The sequence below is a fragment of the Panulirus ornatus genome, chromosome 11, assembly GCF_036320965.1.
Source record: "Panulirus ornatus isolate Po-2019 chromosome 11, ASM3632096v1, whole genome shotgun sequence".
Lineage (NCBI taxonomy): Eukaryota > Metazoa > Arthropoda > Malacostraca > Decapoda > Palinuridae > Panulirus > Panulirus ornatus.
This window is the reverse complement of record NC_092234.1, coordinates 56,922,530-56,943,657: the sequence shown is the minus strand read 5'-3', so window position 1 is coordinate 56,943,657 and position 21,128 is coordinate 56,922,530. Positions and strand designations below refer to the sequence as shown.

General features: G+C 38.3%; 1 protein-coding gene across 8 annotated transcripts in view; it reads right to left on the bottom strand.

Moving 5' to 3' along the window:
- The window catches only part of Fas1 (fasciclin 1), a 541,608-nt gene that overhangs the window by 56,552 nt on the left and 463,928 nt on the right, over positions 1-21,128 (bottom strand). For all 8 annotated transcript variants that reach the window (XM_071667107.1, XM_071667100.1, XM_071667104.1 and 5 more), the window contains 2 exons: positions 5,849-6,011; positions 3,918-4,083 (listed from right to left, as the gene is read on the bottom strand). In XM_071667107.1, the coding sequence (XP_071523208.1) occupies positions 3,918-4,083; positions 5,849-6,011 (329 nt within the window). The remainder of the gene's footprint in view (positions 1-3,917; positions 4,084-5,848; positions 6,012-21,128) is intronic.

The window sequence follows — 21,128 nt, the reverse complement described above, 5'->3', positions numbered from 1 at the left end:
ACAATGTTCTGTTTCCATGCTGAATCACATATCAAATGTATCCACTCTATCACACTTTCTCCTGCATGATTCAACAGCTAAGCCATAATTCCATCCATTCCTAGTACCTTTCCTGATGCCCTTTTTCCTCCCTTCTTATTTTAGGTTCATGTACTTGTACCCTATTCCTTCCAGCCTCCATACCCCTGCATGTAACAAATGCACTTCATCATCTTCCACATTCATCAGTTCTTCAAAATACTCTTTCCATCTTACTTTTACTTCCAAATTGTGATTCAGCAACTACCCTTCCTTACCTGTCACATTAACATTTCCACTCTTACATCCACTTCTTTCCTTTTTCACTTTCTTCCAGTACAATTTCTTGTTTCCCCTAAGTTTTTCAGTCAATTTTCTTCTGAAATTTTCATCAACTCTTTCATTACTTTCCTCTAAGAATTCTGGTTACACATCTATTCTTCCCTCCTCCTTTGCTAAACTTCCACTGATTCATTCATTTTTTATTCCTAGATCTCACAACCTTGTATCCAACTACTAATTCTACAACATTTAACAGTCTTTCTCTAAGCATTTTAAATACATCATTCACAAATGACTGGATCCCTACATTCAATGCACTTTCACCTAAATGTATGATCAGCTTCCTTTTATACTCCTCACTGCATTCTTTTTAATTCATATTCTTGCTTGCCAATAATTTCAACTGTCCATTTCTCCTTACATCATACCTCCACTTCTCCATGGTCCTCACCCGCATAAGAAATGCAAAATGGTCATCAGAGTCTCTAAAGAATCTTTTCACAAGTCTGGCATCTAGCATAGCCTTTCTCAACCTTCCATTCTTTGCTACAGTCAATCAATCTCTCGTTTTTATCTTCCATCATTTCTCATCCATGTATACCTGAGGATTATCCTGTGCTGAAAAAAGGTGTTTGCAAGGAATAACCTGTTCTCAGCACAGACATCAAAAAGATAACTTCCATTCTTATTCACTCCAGGTTCTTCTCATTTCCAAATTTCATCGCATCCTACCTTTGCATTCATGAAACACCCATTACAACCACCTTTCTCTACTTCTCAAGAACCCCATTTCCCAATTTCATCACATCCTACCTCTGCATTCATGAAACATCCATTACAACCACCTTTCTCTCCTTCTCAAAACTATCTATATAGTCATTCAAAGTTCTTCAGAAATGCTTCATTTCATACTTACCTCACACAGTTGTCATATTCACAAGTGCATGTACATATACTCAAGCAAACTTCACAATTCCAGTCTTTCCTTTCACCTACACTACTCTGGATCCATTCCATCCATGCTCTGTAACACCAACTCATAGTCTCATTGATAGCACAATTACATGTCCTCCTATCTCTCTTCCCTGATAATCATTCATTCCTGTCCATACCACTCCTCTTTCCACAACCAACTACTGCAATTTTACACTTGAATCAGCTACTAAAGATGCATCATCAGCAAACCATAACTGACTCACTTCCCAGGCCCTCTCATTCCCTACAGACTACATGCTTACTCCTCTCCCCAGGTCTTTTGCATTTACCTCCTTCACCACCCCATCCATAAACAAGTTAAACAACCATGGTGACATCACACACACCCATACCACAGATCAGTCTTCACTTGGAGCCATGCATTCCCCTCTCTTCCTACTCGTACACGTGCCTTACTTTCTTAATAAACCTTCTTACTGCTTATAACAGCTTTCCTCCCATGCTGTATATTCTTGAAACCTTCCAAGAGGCATCTCTATCAACCCTATCATAAGCTTTCTCCAGATTCATAAATGCTATATACAAATCCATCAGTTTTCTAACTATTTTTCACACATTCTGCAAAGCAAACATCTGATCTACACATCCTTTACCACTTGTAAAACCATTATTCATCCCCAATCTGATGTTCTGTACATGTCTTCACCCTCTCAATCAATAACCTCCCATACAACTTAACAAGAATACTCAACAAACTTATACCTCTGTAGTTTGAACATTCACCTTTATCCCCCTTGCTTTTATACAATGGCACTATAGAAGTATTCTGTCAATTCTCAGGTACCTCACCATAACCCATACATACATTACCAATCTCAACAAACCTATTAAGAATACAGTCATCACCTTTCTTAACAAATTTAATAGCAATACCATCCACTCCAGCTGCCTTTCCAAAATTTCATCAGGTATGAGGCTTTCATGAGTTCTCTCTTCATCAAACCACTTTGCATTCCACCCTGACCTAATCACCCTACATCTACCATCCCTTCATCAAAGACATTCAAAGTTCTTCAAATGCTCACCCAATCTTCTCACTTCATTACCTATTACCACTTTCCCAAACTGCCCCTCACTGTTGTACCCATTTGTTCTGTTTTTCATGTGCTGTTAATCTCCTTCCAAAAACATCTCATACTCCTTAAATTTTACTGATAATTGCTAACCCCAATTCCCATTTGCCCTATTCTTCAATCCCTGCACCTTCCTCTTGACCTCCTGCCACTCTCATATACATTTCCCAATCATTTGCACTCCTTCCATGTAAGTACTGCCCATATACCTACCTTTTGTCTTTCACTAACAATTTTACTTTGTCATTCCACCACTCACTACCACTTCTAAATTGCCCACCTCCCACCTTACACATGCCACACATCTCTTACAATGCCAGCCCTGCTTCCCTAAACACCTACCATTCCTCATCCACTCCCTCTGTTTACACTCTTTGTATACACTCACCTTTTGCCATTTTACATATAATCTTTCCTAGCATTTCTTCACACAAGTCTCTTTTTCAGGCTCTCTCCTCTCACCACTATCTTCTCACCCATAACATTTCCTTTTTTCTATCTTCTACAAATCTTCACCATGGCCTCAACAAGGCAATGATAAGACATCCTACCAGATGCCCCTCTCAGCACATTCACATCAAAAGTCCAAAAGCCTTTCTATTATCTATAATCCAGTAATACCAGCTATCCATCTTTCCTACTCACACACATCTTATCAAACCAAGTATTCCCAAACACTATTCCTTTTTTAGGACTACAACTCCATTAGGTGTTCACCATTTCTATGGTGAATATACTAGGCCCCCAATTATACCCTTAACTGCCATATCACTTACCTTTGCATTTCAATCAACCATCACTAACACCCAGTCTCTTGTATCAAAACTGCTGACACACTCACTCAGCTGCTCTCAAAACACTTGCCTTTCATGAACTTTCTTCTCAAGGCCAGGTGCGTAAGCAGTAATAACCACTGACATCTTGCAATCCAATTTCATTTTCACCCTCATGAGTCTAGAGCTCTCTTCCTTACATTCTTTTATATGCACCCACAACTCCTAATTCAAGAGTAGTGCTACCCCTTCCTTAGCTCTTGCCCTCTCACCAACTCCTGACTCTTCCAAAGACATTTCCAAACCATTCTTCCCCTTCATCTGTACACTCTGTTTCATTCACAGCCAAAAAAAAGGTCTCTTTCCTTAAACATACTACCTATCTCTCCTTTATTCTCATCTTGGTTACATCAAAACCTATTCTGACACCCCAGCCTGAACCTTCAAGGAGGATGAGCACTTCCCACTTGACTCTTTCTGTTCCATCTTTTAGAAACTGAAATACAAGAAGGGTTGGGGGGTTGGTAACCAGCCCCCTGCTCCCAACCCCTTTAGTTGCCTCATAGGACATGCAAGAAATACAGAGGTAGGAGTCTTTCTCCCCTATCCCAGGGATATATGAAAATATCTACATTTCTTTATATTTCCTTTCTTCCTATTAAAAAAACAGTATTTTGGGGATACATAAAATATAAATATTGCAATTCCTGTAAATACACCATTCTGATATAGTTTCATCCACTTATAGCTAGTTAATACCATAAGTTTCCCTTACCTCCAAAGTTTTTCCTAACAAATGCCTGGAAGTATATCTTTCCACGAGTCATGTTAAGCCTTTCTTGTTTATAGTCCCTGCGAGTTGAGTTGTTGGTTAGAGCAGTTAATTCTTCTAGGCTTAGATCTTTTCCAACAATCATGTGACGTTCCAGAATATATCGAACCTGAAAACAAAAATGAAAACTTTACAGTGTAATCAGAGGTATGTTTAGGCTTGCACAGTTATTCTATAGTCCACCTAACAATATTCTAACACAATGTGGTATGTTTTGTATGAGAAATTATGATAAATCAAGATAACTGCTGCAAATCAAAAAGAAGGCTAAAAGCGATTGTTCCAATGATATTTTTTCTGAAGGTAATATAGCTTGAAGGGCATATGCTATCCTGAACAAGAATAAGTCTCTTTAGTAGAGCTGGAAAGGTGTATGGTCAGACACTGACTGATCATGTTAATAAGATCAGCATACCTATTGCATGTGGAGAACATGGTGGATTTAAGAGAGGAAAAATGTGATCAGATATTTGCACTTCAAGTTAAAGACAAAGTTCTGAATAAAATGAATACGGTGCATGCAACATTTACATATTGAGAAAAGGCACATGTTAAAGTGAGCTAAAAAGCACTGACTATAAAATGCACATGGTAGACTTCAAAATCCAATTAAGAGCTTCTAAGGAAGCGGTGTATCTGTGTAAGCTGTGGTAAGCGTGGGTGATTCAAAATTAGTGTGGAAGAACATCAAGGTTGTGTGACATCACCATCTAATCACTCTATGGATGAGCATTATGAAAGATAAGAGCAAAGTGTAGTAATTGTGGTGTAATACTCTACTGTGGAAAAAGAATCAAAAGTTATGTAGCTGCTTTATAATGATGAACAACTTCTTAAATCAGAAGAAGAATTGGAAAGAGTAGGGGCCTTCTCAAACATGATATCCAGTACAATATTTGCAAAAAGGCTACCATGAGTGAGTGCAATTGAAATACGAGATTAGTTTTAGAATCTTATGGGTTATCAGTGTGTAAGATCAATCGGCATACTGAAGGAACAGATGTTTCAGATGAATTTATTCAATTGTTAGTAAGATTAGTGAGGATGGTAAAGAGATAGCCATAGCTAACATAAGTCATGGAAGAGAGAATAATTGGAGGGGCACTGAAAGTTCTGCTGAAAAGGAAAAGCGTTAGTGTAAAGAGTGCTAGAAGTACTTGCCAAGAAGCACATGTATGCCCTAATCACAGCCATCTCATATTTGCTACATATCCTTTCTTCATACATATTCATTATTTCCCCATTACTGAAGATGGTACAGGCAACTGTATGCTGTAAACATAGCCATCTTTCTTCTGTCATACATCTTCACTGACTGAGCCTTGGAGAAATCCTAACTTGGTTCCTTCTTTTTAACTGTAATACAGGAGGGGAAGAGTTTCAGCACCCCTCCCCCTCACACACACACACTTAATCCCTTAATTGCCTTCTATGCCACATGGAAGATATGCAGGCAGTATTCTCTGTCTTCCTTATCCACAGGGATAATATGCCACACATAAATGTCTATGTAACCCAGCCTAAGCTAGCAACCCATTATCTGACCATCCTTGAGGGGAGGATGAACAGCTAGCACTTCCCAGTTGATCCCAGGCAGGCCTGTAAGTGATTCATTCTCACTGCTAACCACTACACTTTGGAAGATCATAAAATCTTTAGTGAATTCAGTAAAACAAAAGCATGATGAAAAGTGTAATCTTGTTTCATCAATCTAACTATAGCTAGTTATAACCAGGGACACAAGGATCATCATCCATGCCCAGGATTCCCCATATTGTAGTACCAGAAATACTCAATTTTGATACATATTTCAGAAACTTCAGAGAAAATGGTGTACATAGTAGCAGAAAAAATTCTGAAAAAATTATACTCACATGATAAGCAAAGTCCCCCATGAAAAGCTTCTTGTATGCAGATGGCATTGTGCGCTTGATAAAGCTCCAGGCCTCATTGCTTGGTACAAACAGAGTAAAACTTTCTTCCTTTGATTTCAAACGTTCATTCCAATTTTCTTGTTCACTCAGAAAAAAGGTAGAGCTGTAAAAGTCAGAGGGAAGTAAATAATGAATAACATATGCCTATTGGGCCATTTATCCTATATTCTCTGAATACCTTTCAGAACCAAGCGTCATTAAAGCATGCAATATGATATTTCCATGCACTACTACATAAGAATTTCCCTTTCGATCATCCCTGCTATCTTATTAGAATAGGACTATTCATAAGGCAACATTACTTTAAAACAGGATTATGGAATACTCAATGCAAATAATAGAATAAAAGAAACCATTTTCATGTTTTATATGAGTGATAATAATGTAAAAGCAATGAGACTGAATGGGCATATCATGAAGATAAGAGGGGACTGACAATTGGCGTGTGTTGAGTAAAGAACTAAGTAATGCAAGGTATGTTGTCACCATTCCCATACATAGAATAACACCACATTCTGTACTTTTAAAAGTTCATGAGAAAATGGGAGCAAGAAATGTAGATTTTGAAAACTGAGAAACCTTTCTTTCTAGACAATGTCTCACAAGCATGAGATGCATTCCCTGGGCATATACATGTCAAGACCCTTTCAACCCTTATGATTCTAGTGAGGAGGCACCAGCCTTGGGTCGCTGAAGCAGCATACTCCTTTTTAGGCCCACCTTTGGTGAATCAGCATCTGGTTTGGGTTAACATCATCAACCCCATTTCAATCAACTTTTCAAAGCTTAAAATTTGTTGATCATGGGCACCAACCCAAAGCAGTCACAAAAAGTACAAGGAAAGCATCTTTTGAAAAAAGCAGGGCAGGGCAAGAAAACCAAGAAAAATTATTCACACAAAAAACAGAGAAAAGATTTTTCAATCTTCAAAACCTAGATTACTCTCCTTTACAATTTGTTTTCTGTCTTGAAAAATCTATACTTTTCTCCTCTGTGGTCTATCCCACAATCACAAGAGCATATCCACATGAAGGAGAAGGGGTAAGATTATACCTTTTGTACAAGACTCACCCTAACATAAAAAAATATACTGGTACCTTCAATGGTGAATCTGATTCTCCTGAAGGAAGAATCCCCTGAGCCACACAATATAGATCCACAATGTCTGAACTAAGGCACTCTTTGATGAAGGCAGAAAATGCCAAAGAACCTGTTTTTGATTTCCTCCTATGAAAGGTTCTGTTAGGAAGGCAAAGCACTATAGTGGTGATCTTTCTCACATCATGTGTTCTTGCAGAAAGCACAGGCTGAGTCAATAAAAGGAATTCTTAATCCCCATAGAGATTATCTCACTCACAGGAATTTTCACAGACTAAAGCACAGTATACTAACGAATGGTCCCCTCACCAACAGATGGTGAAGCCCAAAAGGTTTCTAAGAGGATCAACTGGGTATAAGGTGTGATACTCTTAATGAGAATATTCCAAGACTGGATGAAAAAAGGTAAAATCTAATCTGAGTGACTTCATACTTCACCAAAAAAGAGGACTTTGGGTTTACTTAAACTCATAAGAAGTTGTCATCATCATATTTTGTGACTGGAAAGAAGTATTTCATAAACTCTTCTCCAGAGCCCAAAGCAATAACAGCAAGAGCTTTAAAAGAAGACTACTAGATCAAAAAATGTCTGAGACTTTTGAAAGCTCCAACTGGGCTGTGGTGGAAAGTTAAGTGGTTTCCTCAAAGAAAGACCAGAGAAGTTAATCCCAAATATGACCTATTAGATATTCCAAACCCAGAGAGAGGAGTTCTTAAAAGGGCACATCAAGAGGTATGTGTTACTTGCCTCATTGTCATGATATATTCAAAATTAGAACTCTAAACAAGCAATTTAACTCACTTTAAGACATCAGATTCTTCAAAGACAAATGTTTTTCCTGGATGAAGTGGTGCTGACTTGAGTAGAAGAGAAAATTTTAAGAAAAGGTTGTATGTTAGTGTCCTCCAAATCTCTGTCAAAAATTTGAAAAAATCTACACATGTAAATTCCAGAATTCAGGGTTTTAGGTTGTCCTGCAAGGATAATTTGGCTTAGAAAACCAATGTAATTAGCATTGCTGAAGAAGTCTATGACATTAAAGTGTCCCACTTGGGGGCTACCAGCATTACTAAACCCCAAAAAGAATTTGCCTTCGAATCTTTCCTAAAAGGAAAATTGGGAGCAATGAAAAATCTGGTTCCAAAAATCCACTTCATGGACAAAGTATCTGTTTAAATGCATTGGTTCTGGTAGCAAAGAGATCTATCTAAAGTGCCATTACCAAGGAGAGGAAACCAACGGAAAGCCTTCCTCTCTATCAATATCTCTGATGATATTGTGCCAGATCTCAACATGGCGGAAAGGGGTCCGTGGTCATATAATGATAATGACTTATAGTATGTTTGAGAAATGGAATCTGGATGTTCTGGTTCTGAGTGAAAAAGTACAGGGAAGTCAAGGAAAAGGGGGGTGAATGGTCTGGGAATGTCTTAAGGGTAAAGTCACAAGCTAGTGTGAGGGTGAGAGCTAAGGAAGGGGTACCACTACTGCTGAAGCAGTTGTAGGAATAAGACAAAGTGTAAGAAAGTGAGTTCTAAATTGATGTGGCTAGAAATGAGTGTATTATGAGAGATGGGTTATTATTAGTGCATACTCACCTGACCATAGGAAGAAAGGTGAAGAGAGGCAAGTATTTTGGAAGCAGCTAAGTAGGTGTGTCAGCAGCTTTGATGCAAGAAATCAAATACTGGTGATAGGTGATCTAAATACAAAAATGAGTAATGTGGCAGTTGAATAATTGGGGGGATGGGGTATTCAGTAAGATGAATGGAAATGGTAAACAGCTTGTGGAGTGGTGTTGAAAAAGAATTGGTACTACTTGGCTTAACCCCTTCATTACAGCACGAAAAAAAAATTAATTAGACCCTCAAAATGTCAAGTTTATGAAAAATAAAGTGCATTCATTCAATTTCTTTCTTGCCTTTTGAAAATTTATTTCTTCCTGAGCCCCAAAACAGATAACATTACAGAGAACATATGCTTAAAACCCTTCCTTGTAGCAATAAGGGTATAGTAAGGGATGTTATTGATATTTAAAGTAGGATTTTAATAAACATTTCATTTGCTTGCATTTTAATAAACATTTCATTTGCTTGCATGACAACTTTTCTCTTGCCATTTGAAAGAAAATGGTTCTCTCAACCCTATAAATATGTATATCTATCATTCTAAGCTTTTATATCTTCACTTCCCAGATATTTCAAGAGATGGATGATGCCAAAATACATCATCTTGAGTTATATATACCAGATGCAATAAGTATCTCAACTCCCCTTACAAAAAAAAAATAAAAACAGATATTTTTGGTGTTTCTTGTTCTCAAGCCTCTGAGAGTTAACTTATGAAGGCTGTATGACTGTGAATAATTGCTGCCAGATGTACATTTACCTCAAACTCACATACTCTCTCTCTTACTCTCTCTACCTCAAATATAAAAGCATGCCATTCTTGCTTCCCCTGCTCTTTCTGTTGTGCACATATATGCACAGTCTCTCTCTCTCTCTCTCTCTCTCTCTCTCTCTCTCTCTCTCTCTCTCTCTCTCTCTCTCTCTCTCTCTCTCTCTCTTATACACACACACACACACACACACACATATACACACATACAAATAATATAAGGAATATAAAACTTGTGCTACAAATCTATATTTATATTGCTGCTTTGATTATAATCATGATTCTAAGTTAATAATTACTCACATACTGGCAGTTTCAGTACTTAGATTATGATATAAAGAAAATAATTATTTATATACAGGCAGTTTCAACTAACAAAATAAGTTTTATCAAAACAGTACATGTAAAATTGATCATGATACTTTATCCTTACAACTTCAAATACAAATATACTTATTCATCAATTGGCACTTTCAAACACTAAACTGTTTTTGCAGCTTCAAATATATATCTATTTCAGTTATAGATATCTGTACATTCAGCAAACTGTACTGATGTGATAGTCAATAAAGCAAGAAGTTGAAAAAAAAACAACATTGCACTTCCAGCACATATATCAAGTTCTCATTTTTTTTTTTTTTTTTGCTTTAAAGAAGTAGGAGCATACACATGACACCTTACTCATGGTCGCTGAACATCCGAGGGAGGAATACTTTCAAGGAACTGTCTTTCCAATAAGTGAGCAAGATGCATTCAGGAAAGTGCAACTAGCCACTGTACTGTGACATTCTGTTGCAAACCTGTCAATCAGCTGGTTAATGAGAACTTTACCAGTTATGCAATGGTGGTCTTTTGCATGTGGCATGCATTCATGACTGATATATAAGTCAACTGAAAAAACTTTTTTATGTACCACTATGTCACTTTGCATATGCATTAAATGGAGCTAATAAGCATATAACATTAATTGATGATGCAAGTTTTCTGATATACTCTTAAGACACACAAACTGACTTTTTTACTATCATGACTAGCCTGCTTCCTTTCAGCCTATCGTCTTGTCTTCATGTATGGTAAAAAACACATGCCCTACTTGGTTACTTTGACACTTCACATACAATATACCAATGCAACTGCAAGACACTGACTGTTTTATCTTTCTTTATCACAGGTGATGCTGGCACAAATTTATGGTTTTTCCAAACTGTATCATATGCTTCTGTATGATGTTCACAAAAACTGAAATAATTTGGGACTGATTCACTAGTTATAACATTATAGGACATGATCTCAATCAAAATGACCCGAAAGGAAGGTTTTTACAACTGAATCTGATATGCCTTGTTCATCATGCTCAATATACTTGTCACTCCCTGAATAGATAAGAAAATCATGCATGCAGTCAGTCTCCATGTCACAAACAACAAAAATCTTGATATCAAAATGGTGCCTCTGTCGCAGTATGTATTGCCACAATTTGTCTTACCATTCACAACATTAGGCTTTCATTTATGCATAGATCCTAAGGAGAAATAAACTTTTCCTTGACCTTTCTCTGTAGATGGGCATGTCCTGGTCTTATTTTTACAAGTAGGTCTCTGCCAATTTAGTGTCTCAAGCTCTGGTGAGTATTATCAACAAAATGTGATAAAAGCAGCAAGTGCAAACCCTAACTCTTGCCGTCAATTTCCTTGTGAACTTTGTTTCAAAATCCTCATCAGTTGTCCAAAAATGTATTGCATGGTGTTTTCTGTTATGATACATTATCATATGATACACAAAAAATTTAAACATATCTTCTCTTCCCACATCATCATATTTCACAATACTGTTCAGAGAACCCTCCAGGTGATGCCATCAATTATCAATGGTAAGGATTTGTTTCCATTCCATCATATTTAACAGATCAAGTTCATCTGAATTTTCAATGACATAACAGTCAATAGTTATTCCACAACCATTTCTATCAAAATTGAATGTTTAGGGTATGAAGTCACTGGTAACCTATTGCCACTGTTCTCCTGACTGTTGAGATCTACTTCCTCTTTCACCATCCCTATTACTCTCCTCTGCATTGGAGACAGCTTCATAAAATTCTGTTGACTCAATAAGATCATTATAGAAGTCTAGGTTGGCATTAGCACCTCTTTCTATTGCCTGTTGGTCGGGAAGCAACTGTCATACATCAACTTTACTCTGCCATTTTTTACAGTGTAAAATATGAACTCAGCCATTGGAAATATAATAATGATTACCCTACACAACTTTCCAATCAAAGACTGCCCTTCAACCAATGTGTGCAAATCAAAAATGTTTTAGTACATATGCAGGAAGTATTTTGGGATGTATGCATCATACATAAGTATACATACATGAAAAAATACACGTCTCATGTTTTATTAGATTACATACTAACTGACGGGTGAGCAAGAGAGGAACTGTTGGATATGAATGAACTGAGAGGGGCTGCTGGTGAGATGACTAATCATTACCTAGTGGAGGAGAGGGTGAGGATTTATAGGGGTTTCTAGAAAAGAGAGAACAATGTGGGTGAGAAAAGGATGGTAAAAAGTGCGTGAACTTGGTAAAGATATATGTGTGGAGGTATACTAAGGGAGGCTGAATGCAGAATGGCAAAAGGGTGAGAGTAAATGAAGCTCAGGGAAAGGATGAAAATGGAAGGTATTTAGGGATTGCAAGACTGAAGTGTGTGACATGTACATGGTGGGAGATGGACAGGTGAGAAAGGGTTGTGAGTGGTGGAATGATGAAGTAAAGTTGCCAGGGAAAGAGAAAAGAAAGGTATATGAGCGATACTTACAGGGAAGGAGTGTAAATGACTAGGAGTTGTACTGAAGAAAGCAGATCAGAAAGGAGGTGCAGGGGTTGAAAAAGAGGAAAAATAGGAGATGAAGTGAGCAAGCACAGTAAAGTCTTTAATATGGAGATCTATAGATTCGAAACTCTCATAGTTAGGAAAAAAGCCTGACCGAGTTAGGCAAAATTTCTATAGTTCGGAAAATTGCCACTCTTATGTCAGGTGCTGTGATCGTTTGAGTACTCCATGGTCAGCCACTGTACCTAGAGACTCATATCTGTAGACAAGTACATATATGTATATTTTTGGTTTATCTTTAATGTAATTTACTGCAAAATGTAACAAAACAATTATTAACACTGAAAACAAGCAAAAATTGAGAATATTATTGTATAAATAAAGACTGCATCCTCATGAGTTCAACTGTGGTCAGCTGTTGTAACAGCATGGGCACAAGCCTGATATAGTGACTTGTTTTAGTGTATTTATATACATTCATGTTCATGTTACTAATTCAAAGCAAAATGTAATAATTCATACGACAATTATTAGGACAAAGAAAATAAACAAAAATCAAAATTCTTATTATATAATCAAACAAGAGAGTGCTTTCACACAAGTTCAGGTGCAATGACCATTGTACCAGTATGGGCAAGTGGCTAACACAACGACTTGTTTTTTGTTTTACTAGAACAATTAATATGATTACTAAAACTATACAAGCAAAAATGTGTCTCAACACTTGCATGTAACCTCCTGCAGGAATAGCTTATTAACATATATATCCCCTGGGGATAAGGGAGAAAGAATACTTTCCACGTATTCCCTGTGTGTCATAGAAGGCAACTACAAGAGGCAGAAGTGGCGGCTGGAAACCCTCCCCTACTTATATTCCAATTTCTGAAAGAGAAAACAAGAAAGAACCAAGCAGGGAGTGCTCATTCTCCTTGAAGGCTCAGATTGTGGAGTCTGAATATGCATGGATGTAAACAAGATGAGAAGAAAGAAGATAGATAGTATGTTTGAGTGAGGATAGAAAACTGGATGTTCTGGCTCTGAGGGAGACGAAGCTCAAGGATAAAGGGGAAGAATGGTGTGGAAAAGTCTTGATAGTAAAGTCAGGGGTTGGTGATAGACAAGAGCTAAGGAAGGAGTAGCACTACTCCTGAAGCAGGAGTTGGGGGAGTGTATAATGGAGTGTAAGAAAGTAAATTCTAGATTGATGTGGGTAAAACTTAAAGTGGATGGAGAGATGGGTGATTACTGGTGCCTATGCACCTGGTCATAAGAAAGATCACGAGAGGAAAGTGTTTAAGGAACAGCTCAGTGAGTGTTTCAGCAGCTTTGGTGCACGAGACCAGGTACTAGTGATGGGTGATCAAAATGCGAAGGTGAGTAATGTGGCAATTGAGGGTATAATAGGTGTACTTGGGAAATTCAGTGTTGTGAATGGAGATGGTGATGAGCTTATGGATTTGTGTGCTGAAAAAAGATTTGGGATTGGGAATACTTGGTCTAAAAAGAGAGATATAAATAAGTATACATTTGTGAGTAGGAAAGATGGTCAGAGGGCATTATTGGATTACATGGTAACTGATAAGCATGTAAAAGAGAGACTTTTGGATGTTAATGTACTGAAAGGGGCAGCTAGATGGATGTCTGATCACTATCTTGTGGAGGTGAAGATGATGATTCGAAGAGGATTTCAAAAAGGAAGAGAGACTGTTAGGGAGAAGAGAGTGGTGAGAGTAAGTGAGCTTGGAAAGAAGACTTGAGTGAGGAAGTACCAGGAGACACTGAGCATAGAATGGCAAAAGGTGAGAGCAAATGATGTGAGGGGAGTGGGTGAGGAATGGAATGTACTTAGGGAAGCAAGTGTTGGCATGTGCAAAAGATGCATGTGGCATGAGAAAGGTGGGAGGTGGGCAGATTAGAAAGGGTGGTGAGTGGTGGGATGAAGAAGTTGTTAGTGAAAGAGAAAAGAGAGGTGTTTGGACAATACTTACAAGGAAGGAGTGGAAATGATTGGGAGATGTATAAAAGAAAGCAGCACGAGGTCAAGAGAAAGGTGCAAGGGTTGGAAAAGAGAGTTGGCATGAGAGAGTATCATTAATCTTTAAAGAGAATAAAAAGATGTTTTTGAAAGGTAAATAACATGTGTAAGACAAGAGAACAAACGGGAACATCAGTGATGGGGGCAAGGGGGGAAGTAATAATTGGTAGTGATGAAGTGAGAAGATGGAGTGAGTATTTTGAAGGTGTGTTGAACGTGTTTCATGATAAAGTGGCAGATGTAGGGTGTTTTGGCTGGGGTGGTGTGCGAAGTGAGAGGGTCAGGAAGAGCAGTCTGGTTTAGAGAGAAGAGGTAGTGAAAGCTATGCGGAAAATGAAATCCAGCAAGGCAGTGGGTTTGGATGGTATTGCAGTAGAATTCATTAAGAAAGAGGGTGACTGTGTTGTTGGTTGGTTGGTAAGGATATTCAGTGTATGTATGGATTATGGTGAAGTGCCTGAGGATTGGTGGAATGCATGTATAGTGCCACTGTACAAAAGCAAAGGGGATAAAGGTGAGTGTTCAAACTACAGAGTCATAAGTTTGCTGAGTATTCCATAAAATTTTATGGAAGGGTATTGAAAGAGAAGGTGAAGGCAAGTACAGATCATCAGACTTGGGAGGAATAGTGTGGTTTCAGAAGTGGCAGAGGATGTGTGGATCATGCATTTGATGAAGGAATGTAAAGATCATCAGATTGGGGAGGAGCAGTGTGGTTTCAAAAGTGGTACAGCATGAGTGGATCAGGAGTGTGCTTTGAAGAATGTGTGAGAGAAATACATAGAAAAACAGATGGATTTGTGTGTAGCATTGATAAAGATGCTTTGTGGAAGGACTTAGGAGTATATGGTATGGAAGGTAAGCTGCTAGAAGCAGTGAAAAGTTTTTACCAAGGATGTAAGGCATGTGTGTGGGTAGGAAGAGAAGAGAGTGATTGGTTCCCAGTGAAAGTTTCTTACCCGAATCAACCACCAGCGCTGTATCATCAGCGAACAACAACTGACTCACTTCCCATGCCCTTTCATCCACAACAGACTGCATACTTGCCCCTCTCTCTTGCATTCACCTCCCTATCAACCCCATCCATAAACAAATTAAACAACCATGGAGACAACACGCACCCCTGCCACAAACCGATATTCAGTGAGAACCAATCACTCTCCTCTCTTCCTACTCGTACACATGCCTTACATACTCGATAAAAACTTTTCACTGCTTCCAGCAACTAGCCTCCCACACCAAATATTCTCAATACCTTCCACAGAGCATCTCTATCAACTCTATCATATGCCTTCTCCAGATCCATATATGCTACATACAAATCCATTTGCTTTTCTAAGTATTTCTCACATCCATTCTTCAAAGCAAACACCTGATCCACACATCCTCTACCACTTCTGAAACCACACTGCTCTTCCCCAGTCTGATGCTCTGTACATGCTTTCAGCCTCTCAATCAATACCTTCCCACATAATTTTCCAGGAATGCTCAACAAACTTATACCTCTGTAATTTGAGCACTCACCTTTATCCCCTTTGCCTTTGTAGAATGGCACTATGCATGCATTCTGCCAATCCTCAGGCACCTCACCATGATTCATACATACATTAAATATCCTTACCAACCAGTCAACAACACAGTTACCCCCCCTTTTTTAATAAATTCTGATGCAATACCATCCATACATGCTGCCTTGCCAGCTTTCATCTTCCGCAAATCTTTCACTACCTCTTCTCTGTTTACCAAACTATTCTCCCCGACCCTCTCATTTCACACACCACCTCGACCAAAACACCCTATATCTGCCACTCTATCACCAAACACACTCAATAGACCTTCAAAATACTCACTCCATCTCCTTCTCACATCACCACTACTTGTTATTACCTCCCCATTAGCCCCCTTCACCGATGTTCCCATTTGTTCTCTTGTCTCACGCACTTTATTTACCTCCTTCCAAAATATCTTTTCATTCTCCTTAAAATTTAATGGTACTCTCTCAATCCAACTCTCATTTGCCCTCTTTTTCACCTCTTGCACAGTTCTCTTGACCTCTTGCCTCTTTCTTTTATACATATTTTTTTTACATCTCCCAGTCATTTGCAAACATCATCCAAAAGCCTCTCTCTCTTCTCTTTCACTAATAATCTTACTTCTTCATCCCACTACTCACTACCCTTTCTAATCTGCCCACCTCCCACACTTCTCACGCCACAAGCACCTTTTGCGCAAGCCATCACTGCTTCCCTAAATACATCTCCTTCCTCCCCCATTTCCCTTACTTCCTTTGCTCTCACCCTTTTCCATTTTGCACTCAGTATCTCCTGGTACTTCCTCACACAAGTCTCCTTCCCATGCTCAATTACTCTCACCACTCTTTTCACCCCAACATTTTCTCTTCTTTTCTGAAAACCTCTACAAATCTTCACCTTCACCTCTACAAGATAACGATCAGACATCCTTCTAATTGCACCTATTAGCACATTAACATCCAAAAGTCTCTCTTTCACCCACCTATCAATTAACATGTTATCCAATAACACTCTCTGGCCATCTCTCCTACTTACATATGTATGCTTATGTATATATCTCTTTTTAAACCTGGTATTCCCAATCACCAGTGCTTTTTCAGCACACAAATCTACAAGCTCTTCCCCATTTCCAACACTGAACACCCCATGTACACAATCATTCCCTCAACTGCCACATTACTCACCTTTGCATTCAAATCAACCATCACCATAACCCGGTCTCATGCATCAAAACTGCTAACACACTCACTCAGCTGCTCTCAAAACACTTGCCTCTCATGATCTATCTTCTCATGCCCAGGTGGAGAGGCACCAATAATCACCCCTCTCTCCATCCACTTTCAGTCTTACCCATATCAATCTAGAGTTTACTTTCTTACACTCTATCACATACTCCCACTACTCCTGTTTCAGGAGTATTGCTACCCCTTCCTTTGCTCTTGTCCTCTCACCAACCCCTGGCTTTTCTCCTAAAACATTCCCAAACCACTCTTTCCTTTTACTTTTGAGTGTTTCACTTCAAACATACTACCTATCTCTCCTTTTTTCTCATCTTGGTTACATCTACACACATTTAGACACCCGAATCTGAGCCTTCGAGGAGGATGAGCACTCCCCGTGTGACTCCTTCTTCTGTTTCCCCTTTTAGAAAGTTAAAGTACAAGGAGGGGAGGGTTTGTAGCCCCCACTACCAACCCCTTTGGTCGCCTTCTATGACATGCAGGGAATGCGTGGGAAGTATCTCCCCTATCCCCAGGGATAGTTACGTAACATAAATTCTAAAAATATTGTAAGAGAGTTAGGGAGATATTTCTCCTGGGTGGGTATGCCTGAAATTATACAGTCAGACCAAGGAAGTAATTTTACTTCAGGAATGTTCAAGAAAATATCAAAGGGATTACATATAACACAAAATGTGTCAGGTGCTTATCACCCACAAAGCCAAGTAGTTGTGAAGAGACTCCATCAGACTTTGAAAAATACTTTAAGAATATACTGTGAGGAATTGTCACTTGACTGGAATGAGTGTGTGCCTTTGGCATCGTTTGCCATTATGCAGTACAAAAATCTCCATGTTTTAGTCCATTTGAGTAGGTGTATGGACATGAAGTGAGATCCATTGAGTATGCTGAAGGAGAAGTGGACTGGGAAGAGTGATTCTCCTGCATTAATGAAGTATGTAACTGATTTTAAAAACATATAGTGTAGGGCTAGAGAGATTGCTGCAGATAATTTGAGTGTCAAGAAGATATGAATGTACGGTGTGACAAAAAAATCTAGAAGCAGAGATTTCAATTGATACCAGGTGACTGAGTGTTGGTATTATCACCTTAGATAGGAAATCCTTTGAAAGCAAGATTTTAAGGTCCTCAGGCGACTAAGAAAAGAGTACATGAATTGAACTATCTTGTAAATACCCCAGAAAGATGCAAACCAAAACAATTGTGTCACGTAAATGTGGTGAAACCCTATTATGATAGAAATTCTGTAAAGGATTATGATGGTACAAATGTGAATTGAGCATGTGTTAGGTCTCATGATGTAGAGGTAATGGATGAAAGTGGAAAAGTGAAGCTGGGGAGATGTGAGGATAAACTGTTAAACAATTAAAATGTGTTATATTACTTGGAAAATAAACTTGATCATTTAGAAACTGAGAGAAGTGAAATCATACAAATTATATGTGAGCTTAGGTCTTTGTTTTCTGATGTCCCAAGGAAAACTATAGTATTATGATGTCAAGTTCAAAATGCAACACCCATATCGAGTGAATCCTAAGGTGAGGGAGATAATGAGAAAAGAAGTACAGTATATGCTTGACAATAACCTGATTGAAAAAAGTAGATTGACTGACTGATTTTATTCAGGGACACCAGTACATTATGATAGGTATACACGTGTGCAATACACCACAATAAGGTACATAGTAGCTTCCACTAGGATAACCTACTAAAGTTTTACAAACTTATTTCCAGTTGGGTCCTTGGAGTTCATCTTGTGTCTTAGTAACTGTTTTACAAACTCATTTCCAGTGGGGTACTTGGAGTTCATCTTATGTGTTAGTAAGTAAACATGATGATATTTCCTACTGATTTTGTACTGATTTCAGAAAAGTAAATAAGGTCACTAAAGCTGACTCATATCCTATTCCAAGAGTGGATGTTTGTATTGATCGGATAGGAGATACTAAATTTGTAACTTAGACTTATTGAAAGGGTATTGGGAAGTACCTCTGACTGGAAGAGCAAAAGAAATCTTGGCATTTGTAGCTATGGATGGTTTGTATTAGTATAAAGTGTTACTCTTTAGTATGAAAAACAGTGGCAGTACTTTCCAAAAAACTTGGGAAGTGTTTCACAGGTGGGACAAAGCAAATTTAACCATAAACCTTGTGAAGAGAGAATCTGCTAGAGCAACAGTCTATAGATATCTTGGTTATGTTGTTGGTCAGGGATGTGTTGAACCAATTAATGCTAAGGTGGAGAGTATTGTAAAATTTCCAGCACCTTCAAATAGGAAAGAATTATTGAGATTTCTGGGTATGGCCAGATATTACTGTAGGTTTTGTAAAAACTTTTCAATCATTGCTTTACCATTAACCAACTTATTGTCCAAGAAAATCAAATTTGTGTAGTTATCAATGTGATGAGGCCTTTAAGAAATTGAAAAAGAAAGTTGTAAGTGCATCCATACTTTCTACTCCAAATTATGATAAATCATTTAAATTGGGAAAAGGGAACATTGACATTGATCTGAAGTCTGAACCTTTTTCATGTTTATCTGATAGGAGCAAGTAGGCCGATCCCAGTGTTTATGGATCACAATCCCCTTGTATTTTTGCACAGATGAAAAATGGAAACCAATGTTTGACAAGGTGGAGTCTTTTGTCACAAGAGTATAATTTGGTTATTAAACATACAAAAGGAAAGGATAATGTTGTTGCTGATGCCTTGTCCCGTATTCCAGTTAGTCATGAGTCAACCTGCAGCTGACTCATGCCTCTTTTATGAGGAATGTTCCAATTATCTCCCCTCTTTCCCAATAACTGTTTCAGTTATCCATTATATTTTGTTCAGTTTTCTAGGTAAGGTTACATCATCCAGGGTAAATTGTATTCTTCTGAAAAGTATGAGTCATATCTTAAAATGGGAAATTCTGCCTACTTCACTCCGTATAAACTAGTAGTGTGTATCTTTACCATTTCTATAATCTATGGGAGACCAAGAATCATGTAAGATATAAGAGAAATTAATAGAAAGTACTTGTATACAAAAATGGAAAAAGTATTGGAATATTTTGTTTATATATATATATATATATATATATATATATATATATATATATATATATATATATATATATATATATAGATATATATATATATATATATATATATATATATATATATATATATATATATATATATATATATATGTAAGGGGTGTGTGATGTCTCCATGGTTGTTTAATTTGTTTATGGATGGGGTTGTTAGGGAGGTAAATGCAAGAGTTTTGGAAAGAGGGGCAAGTATGAGGTCTGTTGGGGATGAGAGAGCTTGGGAAGTGAGTCAGTTGTTGTTCGCTGATGACACAGCGCTGGTGGCTGATTCATGTGTGAAACTGCAGAAGCTGGTGACTGAGTTTGGTAAAGTGTGTGGAAGAAGAAAGTTAAGAGTAAATGTGAATAAGAGCAAGGTTATTAGGTACAGTAGGGTTGAGGGTCAAGTCAATTGGGAGGTGAGTTTGAATGGAGAAAAACTGGAGGAAGTGAAGTGTTTTAGATATCTGGGAGTGGATCTGGCAGCGGATGGAACCATGGAAGCGGAAGTGGATCATAGGGTGGGGGAGGGGGCGAAAATTCTGGGGGCCTTGAAGAATGTGTGGAAGTCGAGAACATTATCTCGGAAAGCAAAAATGGGTATGTTTGAAGGAATAGTGGTTCCAACAATGTTGTATGGTTGCGAGGCGTGGGCTATGGATAGAGTTGTGCGCAGGAGGATGGATGTGCTGGAAATGAGATGTTTGAGGACAATGTGTGGTGTGAGGTGGTTTGATCGAGTGAGTAACGTAAGAGTAAGAGAGATGTGTGGAGATAAAAAGAGCGTGGTTGAAAGAGCAGAAGAGGGTGTTTTGAAGTGGTTTGGGCACATGGAGAGGATGAGTGAGGAAAGATTGACCAAGAGGATATATGTGTCGGAGGTGGAGGGAACAAGGAGAAGAGGGAGACCAAATTGGAGGTGGAAAGATGGAGTGAAAAAGATTTTGTGTGATCGGGGCCTGAACATGCAGGAGGATGAAAGGAGGGCAAGGAATAGAGTGAAT